The sequence below is a fragment of the Zingiber officinale genome, chromosome 9A (assembly GCF_018446385.1).
Source record: "Zingiber officinale cultivar Zhangliang chromosome 9A, Zo_v1.1, whole genome shotgun sequence".
NCBI lineage: Eukaryota > Viridiplantae > Streptophyta > Magnoliopsida > Zingiberales > Zingiberaceae > Zingiber > Zingiber officinale.
This window is the reverse complement of record NC_056002.1, coordinates 5,117,523-5,138,407: the sequence shown is the minus strand read 5'-3', so window position 1 is coordinate 5,138,407 and position 20,885 is coordinate 5,117,523. Positions and strand designations below refer to the sequence as shown.

Below are 20,885 nucleotides of genomic sequence, written 5' to 3'. Positions count from 1 at the left end.
GGCAGAATATGCTAAATATTCTAAAGGCTAGCATCTGAGAGTCTGTATTTTTGGATTTACTTAATAGACGAATGAGGAAAATCTTCTACCTTCAAGATTAGTAAATCTTTATATTAAAAAAGTTTCACAAATATAAAGATTTTCCCATGACTAACTTCTACATTAAAAATAAATAAATCTCAACCAAGAGTGGCATGAGGGGAGGAGCAAGAGGCCTTCGCCTCATACCCAACCATCTAGGACTCAAAAAAATATTATAGATCAGTTATAAATTTTAAAAAATAATTTTAATTTTTTAACTTTAAGTAATCTAATTATTCAAGTTATACATTATTGTTTTGTTAATATGCTTTCTTTTTTAGGTAGCATATTCAATTTTAGTGAATGTTAGGTGTGTGCAATTTGTTGCTTAATTGACTTGAGAATGTAAAAGATTTTGAGAAAATTTTTTAGAGTCGGACACTCAAGTTTTTTAAAAAAATTAATTTGTAAAGTTTAATTATATCTATCGCTTCAGCATATTTAACTTCTTTAGTCGTTTTTTTTATAAAGTATATGTATCTTTCATTAACATATATTTTTAAATATATAAATGTTTTCATATTTTTTGAATTGGATTTAAAGTATTTGAGTTGATTATTTATAAAAATAATAATAGTTTACATTCTAATATATTTTAAATATTTTATTAGGTATAATCAGTAAATAATAGTTTTAAAATTTTTGTTTAATTCTTTAAAAAATAAAGAAAAAAAATATTAATTCAAAATCCAGTAAGTCTGAAGTTCATTTTCATAAAATTCGGCTGCCTAAAAAATAGGCAAGGGGTAGATTTTTACAGGAACACTGACGAGTCCATAGCTCATTCGCTTGGTGCAGAGTTCTCTCTCTCTCTACTCCCGCCTCCGCCTCCGCCTCCACCTCCACCTCCACCTCCACTCTCTTCCTTCGTGATTGGGGCTGGGAAGCGAAGGATGAAGTGAACTGGTGGTGGAACGGACGACCGTGATCATCGTGATGGAGATGCGGCACGAGGCGGGGCTGTGGACGAGCCTGCTGGCGCTGGCGGTGCTGATGATCGCTGTTGGGATCTGGACCTCCTCCCTCAAGAAGATGCTGCCCACCTACGCATTCGGGATCTCCGTGATCCTTTTGCCGGACTGGGAGTTCTTCGATCGGGATTTCTTCAAGTGGTTCACGCCCATTCCTGCTCACAGAGCACCGGGCGCCAATTGGGCTGCCGATAATTTCAGGTTCTAGTTCGATCCCTTTGCCTTTTTATTCTTGCTTCTACTTACTTTTTATCTCGATTTCCCTCTTTTTTTCCCCGGTGAATTGTCAACTATTTTTGGGTTTAGGGTTAATTCGAAGAACAACTATTTTTTTGGGGGAAAAAAAGGTTCGTAGGTGACTTAAAACCTAAAACAAGCTTTGCTTCGATGGCACATGCTGAGATCATAATGTTTAATAAACAATACAGCAATGGAATATTGTCTAGGTATTTTTCTTACCCTGACAATAAAATAGTCCATGTGATCTTGTCACATGCTGCGTTAATATCACATGACCTGATACAAACTTCATTGAGTAATTCTACATCAATTCACTAGAACGTCTAGATCGACATTAGAGATTATTGAGGCTATGAATTTTGTGAAAGGACAGTTTTTTGATCCTCGATCTTCATTTGTTGTTGAAATATGATCTTTTGAGTGAAATGTTTCATGCTATATGGTACACTACTTGGCCTATATCCTACTCATCTTTACATTTGTCCGTAATAAATAAAGAGAAATTTATGAGAAACAATATGATAAAGAATTGGGTGGTTAAGATGGAGGCCTTATGGAGTTTTGTGTGGTCATTAAACATGCGCTAGGTGGAAAGAAAAGTTTCATAAACCGTCCCATGAATCACAATGTTGAGTAATTATGAAATGATAGGAAAGGTTAGTGTAATCTCTAATGCTAAGGGCATTTCCAATGGTTAAACCTTTCAATAAATTTTTTTGTAGTTTCAAATATGCCACATCACAAATATAAAAATCTACTATTCTCTCCACAATCAAAAAACCTCTATACAATATTTTTATGGATCCTATATTACAAATCATTTATCTTTATTTATTATTTTTTCATTTAATATCTCTATATAACTTTCAATTAATATTTTAATTAATTATGATCTTTAATTTAATTTATTTATAATTTTTTAATTAATAAATTAATTAACTTATAATTTTTAATTTAATTAAATTTATAATTTTCATTTAATATTTAATTAACTTATGAGTTTTAATTTAATTATAGTGTATTTTTTTATTTCTCAAATATATTTATTTTTTCAAAAAATAAGTACAACTTTAATTATTACTAACAATTTATAAAATAACATATTATAATTAAATATTTCATTAAATAATTTATTTTTTAATTGTTTTGAAAGGATGAATTATGCATATTAATTATTGGCTCCACCTTCAAGAGAAAAAAGCAGGTTTGATTTTTCAAACTTGCTCTTAAACTAAAAACCTTAAATCTCACCTCTACAATCATTTAAGCTTTTTTTTATTGAGGCTTTTAGATTTTACAAACCTTCGACAAACCTTGCATTGGAGATGCCCTAACTTATGGACTTTAGGGAACTTATAATAAAAAAATATTAACATTCATGAAAGGTTAAGTGTAGTTCCTGCTGGGATTCAATCAAAGTCACACATTAGAAAGATTTGGGAAAGATCATCGGTTGAAAAATGATGTATGATATCTCTATTGGTATGAGATCTTTTGGGTAGAGCCCAAGAATAAAGCTATGAGAGTCTAGGCCGAAAGTAGACAATATCATATCATTGTGGAGATATGTGAACATCCTTTAGTCCCAACAAATGGAATCAGAGTCATGGTCCAAATCAGACCCCATATGGGATGACCTTGAATGAAGTTGTGATGAGGCCCGGAGCAGGTCAGGGTGATTGGATGCGGACAATATCATGCCATTGTGGAGATATGTAAACATCTTTCGATTCCAACAAATGGAATCAGAATCATGGTCCAGACCAGACCCCATATGAGGTGACATTGAACGAAGTTGCGGTGAGGCCCGGAGCAGGTCAGGATCATCGGATGCTCACGGGGAGATCCGGAGCAGATCAGGATGACCGGATACTTGCGGGGTAGACCCGCAATAGGTCAGGTTGACGGGATGCTTGCGGGGAGGCCTGGAGCAGTCAGGATGATCGGATGCTCGTGGGGAGACCTAAACCATGAGAGTAATGATGGTCCTTTATTTGAGGGGAGGATTGTTCGGATTCAATTAAAGTCCCACATTAAAATGATTTGGGAAAGATCATAGGTTTAAAAGGATGTATGATATCTCCATTGGCACGAGACTTTTTGGGTAGAGTCTAAGAGCAAAGACATAAGGGCCTAAACCCAAAGTGGACAATATCATGTCATTGTGGAGATATGTGAATATCCTTCGGTCCCAATAGATAATCAAGGTATCAACATGTACATAGATGATTAATAGAAGTCACTTGCGGTGAACCTGAATACGTTTAGGTGGCCCGGGGCAATGTTGCGCTAGTTAGGCCCTATCTTTGTTACCCTTTCTTAATAATGAGAGACTATTTAAGAATAAAAAATCGGAGTCGATCCCCCGAACTCGAATTACTCGTCCTAGAAAAAAAAAAATAGACATACTCCTCAATTGACTCCAAACTCCAATTGTAACTCAAGCTCAGATGTGTTTTTTGTTCGAAAAGGCCTAGAATCTAGAAGAGTGGGTTCCAATGTTAAAAGAAAAAAAAATCCCATTTTTTTTTTAAACATGTTCGTTCATTCCTATTACTTATCGCAACCCTTCTTCGTGGCAGAAGTATTTAGTGGTTCTCCAGGAAAATATGTCGGTCTTGCAGAAACAATTAGGGGGTTTCAACTTATCCTTTCCGGAGAATTAGACAGTCTTCCCGAGCTAGCCTTTTATTTGGTGGGTAACATCGATGAAGCTACCGCGAAAGCTATAAACTTAGAAGAGGAGGGCAAATTAATGAAATAACCTTAAATCTTTGTGTACTGACTCCTAATCGAATTATTTGGGATTCAGAAGTGAAAGAAATCATTTTATCTACTAATAGTGGTCAAATTGGCGTATTACCAAACCATGCCTCCATTGCCACAGCTGTAGATATAGGTCTTTTGAGAATACACCTTAACAACGACCAATGGTTAACAGTGACTCTGATGGGTGGTTTTGCTAGAATAGGTAATAATGAAATCACCATTTTAGGAAATGATGCGGAAATAAGTATTGACATTGATCCGCAAGAAGTTGTGGCTGTTTAGATGAATCTCCATTAGTGCTTCCCAATTTATTATGTTGGTCGGTAGAAAACTTCTGGCGAGCCGGGCTAGTCACCTTCAAACTTAATCGGTTTAAAGAACTATATATATATATATATATATATATATATATTCAATGGAGAAGTATTTTAGGAGTGGTGTCACCTGAAACCTCTCCAATTGGCACAGTATAAGGGTGGAATTTAAGAGTTTCAACGCCCATATTGCATTACGATAGGAGAGATCAACACAACAATAGAGGTATGTGAATCTTTCACATCGCTTGGGGGTCATCAATGAATCACACTATTAGCTGGGATGGAGTTGTGGTTTACTTTTCATCAATGATCTGTACAAGCTGACGTGATGTTTTATTGCTTCTTAAATTCTTTTGGCATATGCAGGCTCAAGTTCTTTCCTCTGCGGTTGGCACTGATTACCCTAATGTATGGATTTGGTCTATACAAGTGGTGGAAGTTCCAATTTAGTTAGTTCCTCTGGGCACCAAATTTAATCCATCTACTTTCTGTTTTTTCGCTTTATGTATCCTTTCATTCTTTTGACAGTTTCCTTCTTATTCCTGGCCACTTTTTAGTTGATTCCCGACGTTTTTATTTGTTTTTATTTTGCGCAGAAAATAAATCTTTCAAACAATCCGAATAGCTGGCGCAGATTGACTTCAGCACTGAATATATTCCTCCTTTACTTGTAATTTTCCATTAATTTCTCTGAATCACGTAGAAGTGAATTGGATAATAAATCTAACCTATACCACAAGAGACAACACCACAAGCACTAGTTCCCTGTCCTTTGGTGGATCTAACCAAATTGACCTGCAAACGGGGCTCGATTCGTAAATTACTGCATCATTTTTTGTTCAACTAATTTAGTTTAATTAGATTTAATTTAATTCACTTTATGAAGTCATCATCTTAACACCTTTCCAGTTACACAGAAAGAGGATAAATCATGAGGATTTTAGAATTTTTTAAGTTTTAACCAAACGATCTTGCTAAAATAGGGGACACAAAATAATTTAAAACAATATTTATATCCGTCGAGAATCGAACCATGTTACACATCCTATTCTAGTACCAAGTCGGTTACATCAGCTAGGCAAATAATGCATCAGATGGGTGAGCACCCCGTGACTTTTGCATCATCACCTGGTCTGCAAGTCTCACCAAGTTTGTTTTCAATTCATGCAGGCGATCGACGCAGCAACGGAGGTAGGGTCTGAAAGTGGGACAGTTGAATCAAAGGAAGTCAACGTGTCTTCGGTGCCCCAACATATGGCCGAAGGACAGTGTGCGTGTTGCAGTCAACAGTGGGCAGTGGGCATTTTCCCGATAAATTCCACTGCCTATCACTCACGGAGTCACACTCTCATATGTGCTCTGTCATACTCTTCCAACAAAGTCAACAGACGGGAACCTGCGCCACCCGCTTCCCTTGTCCGCACCGCCTATTAGACCAACTCCAACGCATATCCTTTTACACCATTTTAGTGTAAAAAGAATCCCAAATATTCTCCAACGTAACATTAAAATTTGCACCATTTTGGTGCAAGTGCCTTTTTTTTAATATAATATATTATATTAAAAAAAAAGGCACTTGCACCAAAATAGTGCAAATTTTAGTGTTACGTTGGAGAGTATTTGAGATTCTTTTTACACTAAAATGGTGTAAAAGGGTATGTGTTGGAGTTGGTCGAAGTGACACCAAATTGGTGTTGAAATGGCACCAAAATGGGTTTTGTGGTTGGAGATGATCTTAGTCTCTTCTTCTTGTTGCTTGATTGCTTCTCGCCTTCTCCGCCCAATCAACCTTACCGAGGACATAAAAGTTGTTCCTTTTCGTGAAATTTTTTGGAAAAGGTTCGTTTTTTGGTGATTGATTTCACGATTCGGACTTGCGGAGGCTTTGTGTTGTAGAAATTGGTCGGATTGGGGGATTTGGATGGGCGAACTTTTGTGTCGTAAAAATATTAATAATTATTATCATAATCAAAATATTTAATAAATTAATATGTATGTTGAATAATAAATTATAAGATGGAAAAATAGAATATTCTAAGGAATATTCCTTTTAGGGTAGGAAATGGTGTGTATTGGTTGGAGTTGGAAAATTATTTGGTGCTGAAGACCATCTCCAACCACAAAACCCATTTTGGTGTCATTTCAACACCAATTTGGTATCACTTCAGCACAAAATGATTTTTCAACTCCAACCAATACACACCATTTCCTATACTAAAAGGAATATTCTATTTTTCCATCTTATAATTTATTATTTAACATACATATTAATTTATTAAATATTTTGATTATGATAATAATTACTAATATTTTTAAATATTACTTATTTAAGTTAATAACTGATATAAATTTATAATATAAAAAATTTACATAATATTAATTTATAATATTTAAGAATATTTTAAATATAAATTTAATATTATAATATATTATATTTAAAAAAAAGGCACTTGCACCAAAATGATGCAAATTTTAGTGTTACGTTGGAGAGTATTTGGGATTCTTTTTACACTAAAATGGTGTAAAAGGATATGTGTTGGAGTTGGTCGAAGTGACACCAAATTGGTGTTGAAATGGCACCAAAATGGGTTTTGTGGTTGGAGATGGTCTTAGTCTCTTCTTCTTGCTGCTTGATTGCTTCTCACCTTCTCCGCCCAATCAACCTTACCGAGGACATAAAAGTTGTTCCTTTCGTGAAATTTTTTGGGAAAGGTTCGTTTTTTGGCGATTGATTTCATGCTTCGGACTTGCGGAGGCTTTGTGTCGTAGAAATTGGTCGGATTGGGGGATTTGGATGGGCGAACTTTTGAGGATTTAGCGAGTGGAGGGTGTTGGAGTTTTGGAGTTTTATGGATAGGTTGTGTTGCTTCAAAGGTTCCTGCTCTCAGGTGGGAGATGGTTTGATCTAGTTCTTTTATGCTTTATCTGATCATTTTTCCTTCGTTGAACTATGTGTTTGCATGCTTGCGATGTTATATAAATATTAGTTTCATATCTCATATTTGGGCTCAATTTCGTTGACAATCAGTTGCGTATTTGTATCAGTTTGTTCTAACGAACCTTTATAAGAAGTCCTTGCTCAATTAATATTTCTATTTCTATGGAATAGTGTTTGAACTTGGTTGAAACCTATTATTTTTCCAGAAAGTAAATGTATCTCTCAAGCATCAAGCAAGAGAAAAACATAGACCACATGCAATTGCTAAAAACTGCATATATGTAGCTTCCTACTGCGACTGCTTGTGCACACTATACAGTGCATCAAGAACGAGAAGAAAAAAAATTTCAAAACCAGAGCTTTTTTGATATCATGTATTGAAATGAAGAAATAGGACAATCTGATTAAGAGTTATATAAAGTATTGACATCTATGTTGAAGATACTAGGAAGTATAGGGATATGTTTAAGATCTCTTGTTCCTTTTTCGATATCATCTGTCATGTTTAATTGATGAGTTAAGTTATTTGGAACTTGGCTGCCTTTCTGCAAGTGTCTTTATTTTCTTTTGAAGTGAGATGTACCAGGATGCTTTCAAGGCTGAGACTTGATAAGCTCAGCAATTTTTGTTATATATAGCTTGCAGGCCATTCAGGTGGCGCTGGCAAGGGAAAAAGTTCTCAAGACTCTGTTAAAGTTACTTATGGGTTCAGTCTTGTAAAAGGGAGGGCAAACCATCCTATGGAGGATTATCATGTGGCAAAGTGTATCCAGATAAGGGGGCAGGAGATTGGCCTATTTGCGATATTTGATGGCCATTTGGGTGACAATGTAGCTGCCTATTTACAGAAGCATCTCTTTACTAATATTCTTAAAGAGGTGTAGATGCTTAGCTTATTTCAATTTCTCAGGCCTAATTCATTCAGCAACAAATTTCCTTTTTAATTTTTTTTAGGAATCGACCATTGTCAAAGTGTACCAATAATTACTATCTTCCATGATTTAGGAAGACTTTTGGAATGATCCAGGAGAGGCGATCTCCAAAGCCTATGAGAAAACTGATGAAGCAATTCTATCACACAGTTCGGATCTGACGAGGTGGATCAACTGCTGTTAACTGCCATTCTCATAGATGGTAGGAAGTTGCGGATCGCTAATGTTGGCGATTCACGTGCTGTTCTTGCAAAAGGTGGAGATGTTATACAGTTGAGTGTCGATCATGCACCCAACACTTAGCATGGGAGTATTGAGAATAGAGGTGGCTTTGTTTCAAACGTGCCAGGTTTGCAAAACATTTTGCTTAATTGTGTTTTCCATTATGTCTGGTCTTATTTTCTAAGCTTATTGTTCTCTGCATCTATTTCTCATCCGATTCAACCATTGGTTGCATCTTAGATGGTTTTTTATACAAGAGGCAATTTTCCATGATGAGCTGCTTATCTGAAACTTTTGTTGCAAAAGTAAATGGAGTTTGCATGATGGGATAAAACTTTGAGCTTGGAAAAACAGAACTAGCAGGTCATCTGAAAAGTAAAAGAAGATAAGAGTTAATAAAAGAAAAATGCTCACAATGTATTTACCAATTAATTCAGGAGACACAAAATTGTGCTTAATTTTTAGGCAACATAACATATTTATGTGTTTCTTCCTCTATATAGCTTTTTAACAGTTATTGAAATGGGACATGGAGAAGTTTTAAAGTTACCACACGTTGAACATGAGAGGAACTTTCCACATGTTATCAAGCCTCCCTTAAACTACACAAGTAGTCATCTGAGACATGAAGTGATTCTACACAATTATCAAGCCTCCAAGTGATTCTACGTTGCCCTATAGTGTAGGTTGGATCTTTTTTTAACACGAGAAAAATTGATGATGAAAATTCTGATTAATTCATTGTTTCACGAGCTCTTACGAGCCTGGTCCTGCTTCACGGTCAGGACTCGGGGACCTTGTTCATTACTGCATTAGAAGAGCATCAATTAGATTGAATGGTTATATGTAAATAAACAATACATTCCTTTTGTTGTTTCTTCAAAAATATATAATACATTCTTTATGTTGCTTTCTTCTGCATTGGCACTCTTAATCCTAGTCTACAATTAGTCGTGTCGACTGTTGAAATATTCACAGTCACTCTATAATGGTATCAGGAGATGTCCCAAGAGTTAACGGCCAGTTAGCTGTTTCACGTGCTTTTGGAGACAAAAGCCTAAAATCACATTTGAGGTCGGATCCAGATATGCACTATGAAGATGTCACTGCTAACAACGATCTATTGATCCTTGCAAGTGATGGCTTGTGGAAGGTTTGCTTCAAATATGGCACCCCCGTGTAGTTACTGAAACAACCTGTATTTCACTGTATCTATCTCACCAATTCTTTTCAGGTAATGAGCAATGAAGAGGCAGTCAATATCGCTAGAAAGAGCAAGGATCCACAAGCAGCAGCTCGGCTGTTGACGATGGAAGCAGTGAATAGAGTCAGAAGGATGATATATCTTGCATAGTTGTTCAAGCAAGGGCGTAGAGACTATCGAACTTCCTGTCAATTTCTAAAGGTTGTGAGGTAGCTATCCCAATTTGAAGTTTAAAAGGCACAACTTGAGCTCACGCCATTCCGATTCTTCTGTAAATAGTTTGTTCACTTGTGGTTGGTTAGTGTGGGTTATTGGTTGATTTCTTTGATGTTTTAAGCATTGGCCATGGCAGCTCAGATCCTTTGGTCCGCAAAACATGGGTCAAAGATGGGTCACTCTCCACCATTGGTGGAGAATGATGGTCTCACGTGTAGAATAAATGGAGACCATCACTCTCCACCAATGGTCCATCCTTAGTTCACGTTTTACGGACTAGAGGATCTGTGCTCTTGGCATGGAAGTAGCATAAAACGATGCCACATGTCCTCCCTGGTAACATATCCGTCCAACATTCCAAATTTTTTGGATGTCAATTTTAATCTTTCAGTTTTACTTCATACGGTTTTTTCAATTTGCAACAGATGCAGTATGGCTCAAGTGCTGACCCGTCTGCAATAATTAAAGTACAACAGAGAGTTCTTTGCTTAACAAGGACTAGAACCTTATTTAAGGCAATTTCTTTGCTACATACAGAAATTTCATACGACACAACTCCAGTATAAAATAGCAAAATTGTATCTTATCACCATTTGTATAAATTTTGTGAATGTTTTATAAAGATAGATTTTTTTAGTTATTTTTATTTGTATGACATCTGCTCTCTTACCAACATCAAGTGGCCCCATGAATGGAGCACGAGACAATTGCACTTGTATAAATCATCAGGGGAATCTCAGAGATGGCATATGCCACAGACCATTTGATAATGCATTAATTAAATCCAGAAATTCAAGTCTGCCAGTTTGTTGTAGCAAATATCCATCACACTCTGAACAAGAGGGCCAAAACATCTCTTGATCAGCAAAACTGTAATGTCAACCCAACTTATAGTTTATATGAAACTACAACAGAGGTCTATCCCGAGAACAGTACGCTTGAATATCGTCAAAAGATTGAACAAACTCGTGTGCCACTTGACCAAAAGGAAAAAAGAAGCCACTTGAGAAAGTACTAGGTTTACCAAGAGCTAGATTTGAACTCGAAAGCATTAAGGCCTCGGAACCGCTGTTCAGCTATTGCATCCACCTGCAACTTGAGAAGAACAAAAAAAATCTGAATTTCGTGTGCGATAAGCCAAACGGTCACAAAATGCAAATGAGTGGCATATGATCATCCAAAAAGTGCTACATTGAACCCTATCCTACAGCAATAGGACATGTAGACGCAACAGATAAAAGGTGCTAGAGTTTACATAAAGTTTCATCAACATTTGGATGGCTCAGACAGTATTAATACTAAAACTGGAACACCTTTATTATTTATAGCAAAAGAGTAAATTGCCACGAGTAAATGTTTCATGGGCTCAGACATAAATCCTTTGATAAGCAAACCAATCCCACTTGTAGGCATGAATTATTTCCAACACATGCATTCAGGTTAAGGATATAAAATCTCTGATGAAAACAATGAAACACCAGAATAAAGTTGTATTTTTTTTTTGATTTATTTTTGGTGTACGTGTAGAAGAGTAGATCAAGACAATCATAAAAATAAATTTACTAAAATGTCCTACTTTCTTTATATTCTATCAATTTATTTTAAGCCTATATTTTTTTTATCCAGCATCAAATCATTTGATAAATGAAATAAACTAGCTTGTAAAATTGAATTGAAATTCAACAAAAAAGAGATGGAGAATATAAATACTCGAAGATGCAAATTTGAGAACTAAAAGTCGTCCTGTTACCATGCAGAGATATCAATTTGCTAGAATGTCCATGTAAAATCCAGAGTTCACACATGTATTACCAATTTGCGAGCATGTCTTTCTTTGTAACTCTTTTTGTTTGCTCAGTCTCACATGCCACTGGCATCATTCACCACTGCCTCGTACAACTACCACAGCTTTTAAATTCACTACTTCTCACCATCATCTTAGTAGCCATCACATTCACTGAAACCTCTCATCCCTACCACCCAATGTCATTCATTGCAGCCATGCTCGCCCACCATGGCCTCTTGTTTCCTACTTCCCATTGTCGTCACCACAGCCATGCACGTTCCAATTTCATTCCTCTCAACCCTCGTTCTATGTTCCCTTCCAAGTCCACCACACCAACCACCAAACGGAAGTTCAACAGTGGAATTCTTGCTAGCCACTGATTCATTTTAAGGCATTACAAGATTACTTGATCAGATACAATAATATTATCTTTTAAATTTTACAATAATCTCATGGCATGTGAAATTTTCACTGTAGCTTTAGTGGAGGAAATGAAAACATTGCTGTTGAACAGCAGTAGGGAAAAAAGAACTAAGTGCACAACCAACTGCTGGAACCCAATTTAATGTGGGGTATTATGATGTCTTATTTTATGTTCTTGAACGATGTTTGTTATCCTTTTTAGTAGCTTACTATGTATTTTGCAAATTTATCAAAAATTATTCGTTTAGTTCCAACCCCTGAATGTTTTCAATTTAGATTCATATTTGCACAAATAAGAAAAAATCAATTTGAGTCTTGATTTTACCTATGACACTAACACTAGTAATCAGAATCATACTCACCCTTAATCTTTTCCATTGTCATATCAATCCTAGCTATTTTACCACTAAGAGATTAATTATCAAAATTTAGCAACGAAAATATTGTAATACATTACAAGGGCATACTTAGCAGAAAGGTTCAGTTGTGCAAAGCTCCTTTAATTCACAGTGTCGATGTCTTTGGAGTTGCCACCTGCAATGACACCAACTGTTTTAAATTATCAGAAAAGGGAGGGGGATTGGAATAAATCCAGACTGTTGTGAAATTCACATAAGGCATTGATAAAACATTATTTTGAAATATATATATTTTTTAAAAAGTAGCATGTTCAATCTAGAACAAAATTTGGATAACAAATGCAAGAACTAGGTAGCAGAATCTGGTTTTCTTAAATGTAAATTGAGCCTAACAAAAAAAAACTGTTTTTAATTATTACGTGAGTGATAGTATATAGTAATTCTAGAAAGTATGACAGCTTAGTCATAGTCTGGCAAAATAATGGAAAGACCTAGCTAGCTTGTGAAACCTCTTGTAAGACCTATTGGAGAACCTTCAGTAGCACCTCATCCTAAGCTTTTGAATCCATGGATTTTTGGCATCCAGAATCACACCAAAAAAAATGAAGTAAACATGTCCATAGTCACAAATTGAAAGAAAGAAAAAAATAAGGCTAAGTTTCTGAACTGGCATACCTCCTGGTAGATTCGGAGTCCACAATGTCAGATTATCTCTAAGAATCTGTAAAATAAGTGTACTCTCTTTGTAAGAGATTTCACTAAGGGTGTTGAGTTCCGGAAGAGCCTTATCAAAAGCTTCTTGAGCCAGATGGCATGCCCTGAGAACAGCAACGTGTTACATTTCTTCACAAAACTACAGACGATTCTAAACATGCAGAGTCATGTACATGAATAATTTCATTTAACACGAGTAAATCTTCCATGTGCACAATCTATAGTCTCAACTTCTTACATGTCTTTATATGAAGCAGCACAGTCAAGACTTGCATATAAAGCTTTTTATCTGGCGACTTAATTTCTATAGTTCACACACTAGTCAAATACTAATTGAAATAAATATACATTCTATATCTACCGCACTAAAGCTGCAATTTCTTGTCTACAAGGGCATGCTTTATTTATGGGAAGTAAACAATTAGATCATTCTGAAAGTAAATTGCAGATCTTTCTAAAATGTGCACAATAAATGAATGTAGGTAGCTAATTAACTTCACATTATAGCTACTGACCTCTCAGGTGAATCCATGATTTCATAGTAAAATACTGAGAAATTCAGAGCAAGGCCAAGCCTTATTGGATGATTGGGCGGAAGCTCAGTCATAGCTGTACTTGTAGCAGCCTGCACCGGTAAGAGTATCAACCTACTGATCATAACTAGAACTCTTCAAGTGAGCATAACATGTTTTGGCTAATCGCATGGAGATTAATGAATTTAAAACTAAGCAGAGAAGTTAAACAGACCTGATAAGCTTTAAGTGACTGATCAGCAGCTTCATTTCGTTCATTTCCAGTCTTAAATTCTGCTAAATAGCGGTAATAATCTCCTTTCCTGGAAGGGGTTGGCTTATCATTCTTAATCACAGAAGTAAAATACAACTTTGAATGGGGACAATGGTTCACGACCTGCTAGTAGCCTCATGCACTATAATTATTTCTATAATATTTAAGAAAATATATGTTCCAACTTATTGGGGTTATGATACCTGGTGTTTTAAATCACTTCCTCGTTGGAGCTTTAGACAGATAAAAAATATAATAATATTCATAGTGCAGTAAGAATTGGTGTTTGTTTTAGAACTGAACATATAAGTAGGACAATGAAAATCAAAATCTTGAAAAGGATTAACAATTTAATAAATTTTCACAGACAAAACCCCATAAAACAATGTACTTATATTTGTTTGATTATTATATTTAAAAGAATAATTTACAAGGCGAAAAATTGTATATATGACTTAAATGCAATATCACAAAGATAATAAAAAGGACACCCTGGCGTGCGAAACTCCCGTTAATGTGAGGTCTCAGAGAAGGGTTAGACCACATTTATTGTACACAACCTTACCATACATTGCTAGAGGCAATTTCCGCGACTTAAACCCGTGACGTCCAAGTCACACGGCAACTTTATCGTTACCGCATAAAAAAAAAATGCAAATCTAAATATAAAAAATTACCATACACATAAGATAAAGAAGAAAACCTAGCTTTAGAAAGCAACAAATATTTATTTAGTGGATTAGGCAAACAAAGAGTGAAACAGAACACACAAAAACAAAGATCACACTAGGAATCTAAAGGTTACTTACATCTTGTAAAAGAAAACAATTGATTCACCAGCAGTGGAAGATGGAAGGATGTGGATAGCAATTACAGATAGAAGTTCATTGCAAATCCTTGTCAGCTCATCCTCAACACTCTTCCTATAATCTACTACCATCCTTGCATTTTGCTCACTTCCCATTGCCACTTCTTTCTGTTCAAGTGAATACAGGGTTCTCCGTGATGCCCTTCTTGCATCAATCATATTCTTATAGCCCACTGCTAGTATGTTTCTCTCCTCTGGTGTCAGCTCAATATCCATTCTGGCAATTATTTTGATATGCTCTACCATTTCTGATACATATACAATATTGTCAATGACAAGCACATCCCAACTGATAATCGAGTTATTAAAAAACCAAAATAGGATTTTTTTTTTTTTTTTAGTTTGACAATACCTTTCCAATTTGTAAGTAGTAACTTAGGTGGAACCATAGCAAGACAAGGAGACTAGAGAAACCAATGAATAGTCAATTAGCAAGTAAGAAAATTATCTTCTCAAGGACTAAAGTTGGTCCAAGTAATGCAGCAGCTGGAACCTCACTATGTTATCTTCCAACAAAAATGAGCAGTCAAATATTAATAAGAACATAAGCTTCAATGAATGAGTGGTACTTCCTATTAAAATACTAGGGTCAGTTTGATTATAAAAGTTAAATTGACAAGGATTGTCAAAAATGTCGGACTTCTTTTTTGCAAATAACAATTTCCGGAGAACAATAATCTTCTTTCTTAAATGTTCAATTTTACTAAAAAGAAAACATCTTTACAAAGCTTGTGTATGATGGACTGTTGACATTATAATGTGTTATTATCCAATACCGAATAAGCTTCCCATTTTATGAAAAACAAATAAGGAAACGAATTCAAACTATTTGTGGCCACAAACTATTTGGCATTGACTGTATACGGAAATGAAATTATTTTTTTGTTTGAGCATATCAGAAGTCTTTAATCATATCTGATTTCAAAACAAGGTCCTTAACTTTTTTTTAGAAAAGATCTCTCAAATTTACAGTATTGTTGATGGAAGCTCACAAAGAAGAGATTGTTTTTCTGAAAAATTTGTACTAGGCTTCTCCTGAAACAATTTTAAAATATAACGAACCTAAAATGTCTTAGATTAGGCAAATTAAAATTAGCAAATAATCCATCTTTTTCTATAAAATGGACAGTTTGTGTTGTACTCTCCTTGATTCTCAGATGCATCTGTCTCCCCATAAATTTTTAATGCATTATATGCAAATTGTCCAATTAATAATAATCTCTCTTATTCATAAAAAAAAAATGGACACTTTGTGTTATACTCTCTTTGATTCTCAAACCTTTTTACTCTCCCCATAAATTTTTAATGCATTATTACGAACCAAAAGAGTCCAATTTTTATGTGTGACCACATCTTTCCTTTCCTCTGTACACACCTCAGATTGCAAAAGAACCATCAATGAAACACAATGCTGCTTAATTCCCATAAAGGGAAAAGACATCAACCAGGATTGAAGGGAGAGAGACATCCGGCATTGTATGAACAACTCATCCCTTCTCATTGTTTAGATCATTCCAATTCCTTCAAACAATTCACCATGACGACCTCCCCTGCACCATCTTGATAGCTAGGACACTCCTTGTTTTCGCCATCTCGAACTGCTCCTTCCACAGCCCCATGACCACTTTTCTGCCTTTGCCTTTGCCTTTACTTGAAACACGAGTAACAGACCTTTGAGAAACAGCACCGCACCTCAGACAGTGAGCATGGCGGAGACTACTAAGACATGGCATCCCATGCCAAATCAGAGAATCATTCATCATGTTATTCTTCTCCATCAACAAGAGATCATTCGCAAGGCTTGATAATATCTAGATAAATCCCTAAAAGTTGTATGGGATGCATCAATGATGCATTCAATAGTGGCAAATCCAATCTCTCTCACTTCTACTAGGTCCTATTCATTCATCATACAAGTTGGTCTCAAGCTCCACCATGGAATGCAAAGAATACCACCAAACTAGGATCCACTTACATCTTTATTTTACTCTATTAAGTGAGGCATCAACATGGAAGTTGCTCCTCTCATTAAGATTTTAAAGTTTTTTTTTTTGTTAATGACATAGATGTCATCTAAAGGACAGCGAGAGTGTTAAGTACCATTGCCATTTGGAGAGGCAACATGGACAGTTGATCTAAAGTCAGTGAGCATGGATGAGGAAGCTAAAGTGTAGTGCAACAAGGAAAAGAGGAATACCTACCAGTTTGAGGAAAAAATGTATTGCATGTCAAGGTGTACATGGGAAGCACCAGCTTGGGTGAAGAGGTAGTTCTTGAAGCAATTGAAGATGGAGAATGAGGCTGCATTTGAAACTGACTCCTGAAATGTCTCTGTTGATTGTAGAGAATGTGTTATGCTGAAGTTATAGATTGAGATAAGGATATGCTCTACTGGGGATGATCAACACAAAAGCGATAAGGAAGAGTGCCACTTCCATGTTCCTTACCACCCACTATTGGAGCAAAAGGTGATATCACTCACTCCAAGCAACCCAGTATCGCCGGCTCTACGGCAAGTATCGCCGGATCTACGGCAAGATACTAGCAGGTAAATTATAGGGGGCATTTTGCCCTATCGCAATGACCCTTTATATGGGAGAGGCCAGACACCCAACAAGGCATTTTGCATCCGCTGGAAATTAACCTCAAAACCTATTAGAGCAAACACCCATACAGTTACCAACTACGCCAACCTGTGTCCCCTAATCATGGTGTTTCACTAAATTCAAACAACAAAATTATGAATAATTTGATTTAATAATTTGTTTAAGTGCATATTTCATTGGGCAAAAACAAATGGGGACGGAAATTTGATTTATATTATTTATTGAGTTTTGTCAATATAATGTAAATTTACTCTCTTTTTTACTATTAACCTAACATGCAATTATGCAAAATGAGATTAGAAAAATCATATTACTAGATTAAAAAAACAAATGATTCTACATATTTATTATTTAAAATGTTTAGGCAATTATATTCCATTATTAACATTACTATTAAATAATAGTTATTATAATAAAAAACATGCTGAATGTTAATTTTGGATGCAATCAATTCAAAATGGACTTGATTTTATTTAACAATTTTTTATTTTAGAAATAATAGGTTAGCTAATCCAGAGATCTGTAAGTGAATCTTCTACAAGAAATCTCTTAAATCTTCTGTTGTAATAATATATGATAAATGACATTTTTGAGTAAAAAAGGACACCTTTGACCTTCCAATCCTATAGCCGAGAAAAGATAAAATTAGTGAATTCTATTTCAGGCAGATGATTATATATATGTATGTATTCAAGAGTTTATTAACTATGAAGCCCGCACATCCCGCAGAGAAATATCAAGTCTATGAAAATTAGCATTGATTCCTAAAACTTAGACAGGGTGGGACCAACCCGGCCCCCTCTTGATTCGTCATTGATTCCAAGGTTGAACTCCTTGATGACATATTGCAAAAGGCAGTTTAAATAATCTGGCACGGGGCACCTATGATATATTTCAAGGACCTCATATGTAATTGACTCTAACTAGATGATGGATGAAAACAACAAGTGGAGAACCAAAATTTATCTGCTGTAAAGATTTGGAAATGAAGACATTCAAAAATCTGATAATTTTATCCAATATCTTTTACTTGTATTCCTTTCGATAAATAAATAAGCCGATTTCAATACAAACAATAAAAAGGAAAAAAAAAATCCAAAGTCCGTCTTATCATCCAACAGAAAAAGTCCATAGTCCGTATTAAGGTACAATTTCACGCAGGAAAAAGCAGGAATACCAAATTTTATCACTATGCACATTTTTAATTTAGCAGAAAACATTGGGTTCCAGTCTTCCTTCATATCGAAAATGTAAAAAGGAAAACGCATTTACCATAATAAAAAATCAACAAACAAAAATCAAAAATAAAGAGCATACCCACAAATTCCCCTGTCCTTTGCTAAAATGTGTTGACACGAATCTATCAAGTACCCCATGGTCCCATCACAAGAATCAAGTAGAATTTTCTAAAAGACAAGAGAAATAAACATAAAATTGACTTTAATATCCATTTCACATCATCAGCCGACAAAACACGAAAACAGATACGCCGATCCACCAATACCACTAAAAGGTACAGCCAACTTCAAAAAAAAAAAATCACTAGAAAATCAAAATTTCCACCACAATAATCGACTTGACCACCCCGGAAATGCAAAGCAAGCAGCAAACCGCGACGTCCGATCTCGGAAACCTAGCGAAAGTAGCAAAGATGGAGCGCATACCATCGTATCTCTCCGCCTGCTCCGCGAGCTTTGCGATGAACACATGCTCCTCCCTCTCCTCCATCGCCCCCGGCCTCTCCCCCGCTGCCGCCTGCCCTTTTTCTTTCCTTTAATGGGAAATAGCTCCTTCGATCTCGCCCTTTTGTTTCTCCGCCTCTCCGATCTCGTTATCTTTTATTTATTCACTTCCTTCCTAATTAAAATACAAACCGACCAGATAATAAAAAGTAATAATGTGACTCTAAATCACATTAAATCCGTTTTAATTCTTTTTCTCCGCCAGTGACGAAATCGCCGTTGCCTGAACTTTGACCCATGTCGCTGTCATCCAATTGGGGGGTTCACATGGGTACGTTCCAGCTTTTTGCCTTTATGGCGGAGTCGGATTCGGAATTTGCCGCCCGACCCAACGCCCGAGAGCGGCGGAGTTGCCACGTTCACTGATTCTCGAATTCCGAGCTTACGGCTGCGGCTGCGCGGCGCATTACGGGCCGTTTATGTAGGCAGTAATATCTGAGAATTGATAACGGTGCAATAACATAGAAAATTTATATTTTATATAATTTTATGTTAATATGCATGGACAATCCGAAGAAGATCCCTTCCTTCCCACACATATAAGGATGCATCTACGTACAATTTAGAAAGCTAACTTATAATTAATACAATAGTGATTCGTTGTTGCACCCCCACTTCGTAGTGAGATCAAATCTCTAGTCTATAGTTTTTTTATATCAAGGATGAATCATATAAAATTACGGTTGGATCATCATAGAATTATGATCGGATCATAACGATGATCCAACAATTATGATCTCTTTTTAGATTCATCGTCTTTTTAGATTATAAAAAGAGGAGGTTAGATATAGAGGAGGTTAGATATCTAACTAAATATTTTATATCGGTTGATAATTTATCCTAACATAATAACCTTTTGTATATAAAAAAAAAAAGTTAGGCATTTAGCGAGTCATTTTGACTCCATTTAAAATTGATCCTAAAATCTATCAAAATAACCACTAATGTATATACTAATTGTGCCAACCAATTGGTTATATTCATCAATAATTATCATCACATGATATGTACATCACTAAAGAAATACTATGGAGTTATGTAAATTCTCGTAAATTACTTAACCACATAGTTAAAGTTGTCAAATATCTAACACGTAGATAAGTTTTAAAATTATTAAATCACTTATCCAATTCTACTTTTGCCTCTTAGAATCAATTGTTACGGTGTATCAAACGATTCGAACACTATCAGTATAGTAATGTCATGAATCGATTGTTGCAATATAACAATTGATTAAAAAAATCTGATTCGTGTTAAAAAAAAATTAATGTTCTGAATATGATGTATGAAAATGATATTTGAGAGCATTAATATAATCAAGAAAACTAGAAACATACATACAATTCATATTATTATTTCCATACGTAATATTAAGAGTAATATTTTTTTAAATATTAATATGTTTGAAAATTTTGATTTGTGTTTAAAAATTTATTGCTCTACATATAAAAATGATGTTTAAGACCATAAATAAGTAGGAGAACTGGTTGAATGCATAATTTTACAAAAAAAAAAATAATCGAAAATCGAATTAACCAAACCGAATTTCAAAATTCAGTCGATTCAGTTCGGTTAATTCGATTTTATCAAATTTTTGCTCACACTTACCTAAAGAGCTCGAAAAAACATAAAGTCAAATGATATGTATTTATCTAGTTTTCCTAATTATATATATGTCTTCAAATATCATTTTCATACGTCATATTGAGAG

At 35.3% G+C, this 20,885-nt stretch overlaps 2 protein-coding genes and 1 pseudogene across 6 annotated transcripts; 2 read left to right on the top strand and 1 right to left on the bottom strand.

Annotated features, from left to right (window-relative positions):
- Positions 1-806: 806 nt before the first annotated feature.
- Positions 807-5,542, top strand: LOC122018852 (signal peptidase complex-like protein DTM1). The gene is made up of 3 exons (XM_042576294.1): positions 807-1,253; positions 4,745-4,827; positions 4,975-5,542. Exons 1-3 carry the CDS (start codon positions 1,018-1,020, stop codon positions 5,001-5,003), a joined length of 348 nt encoding a protein of 115 aa, XP_042432228.1. The 5' UTR covers positions 807-1,017; the 3' UTR covers positions 5,004-5,542.
- Positions 5,543-5,936: 394 nt separating this feature from the next.
- On the top strand, positions 5,937-10,291 carry LOC122018851 (annotated as a pseudogene).
- A 349-nt stretch (positions 10,292-10,640) lies between these two features.
- LOC122021119 (14-3-3 protein 7-like) lies at positions 10,641-19,418 on the bottom strand. 5 transcript variants are annotated; one of them, XM_042579208.1, is made up of 8 exons: positions 19,097-19,418; positions 18,750-18,838; positions 14,768-15,074; positions 13,920-14,007; positions 13,688-13,797; positions 13,134-13,276; positions 12,567-12,648; positions 10,641-10,985 (listed from the first exon to the last, which is right to left on the bottom strand). In XM_042579208.1, the coding sequence occupies exons 3-7, from the start codon at positions 15,070-15,072 to the stop codon at positions 12,599-12,601; spliced, it is 696 nt and encodes a 231-aa protein (XP_042435142.1). In that variant the 5' UTR covers positions 15,073-15,074; positions 18,750-18,838; positions 19,097-19,418; the 3' UTR covers positions 10,641-10,985; positions 12,567-12,598. The 5 variants fall into 5 exon arrangements, with proteins under 5 accessions (XP_042435142.1, XP_042435138.1, XP_042435139.1 ...); XM_042579204.1 differs by lacking the exon at positions 18,750-18,838 and having other exon boundaries at positions 19,097-19,413; XM_042579205.1 differs by lacking the exon at positions 18,750-18,838 and having other exon boundaries at positions 10,641-10,979; positions 19,097-19,413.
- Positions 19,419-20,885: the final 1,467 nt, after the last annotated feature.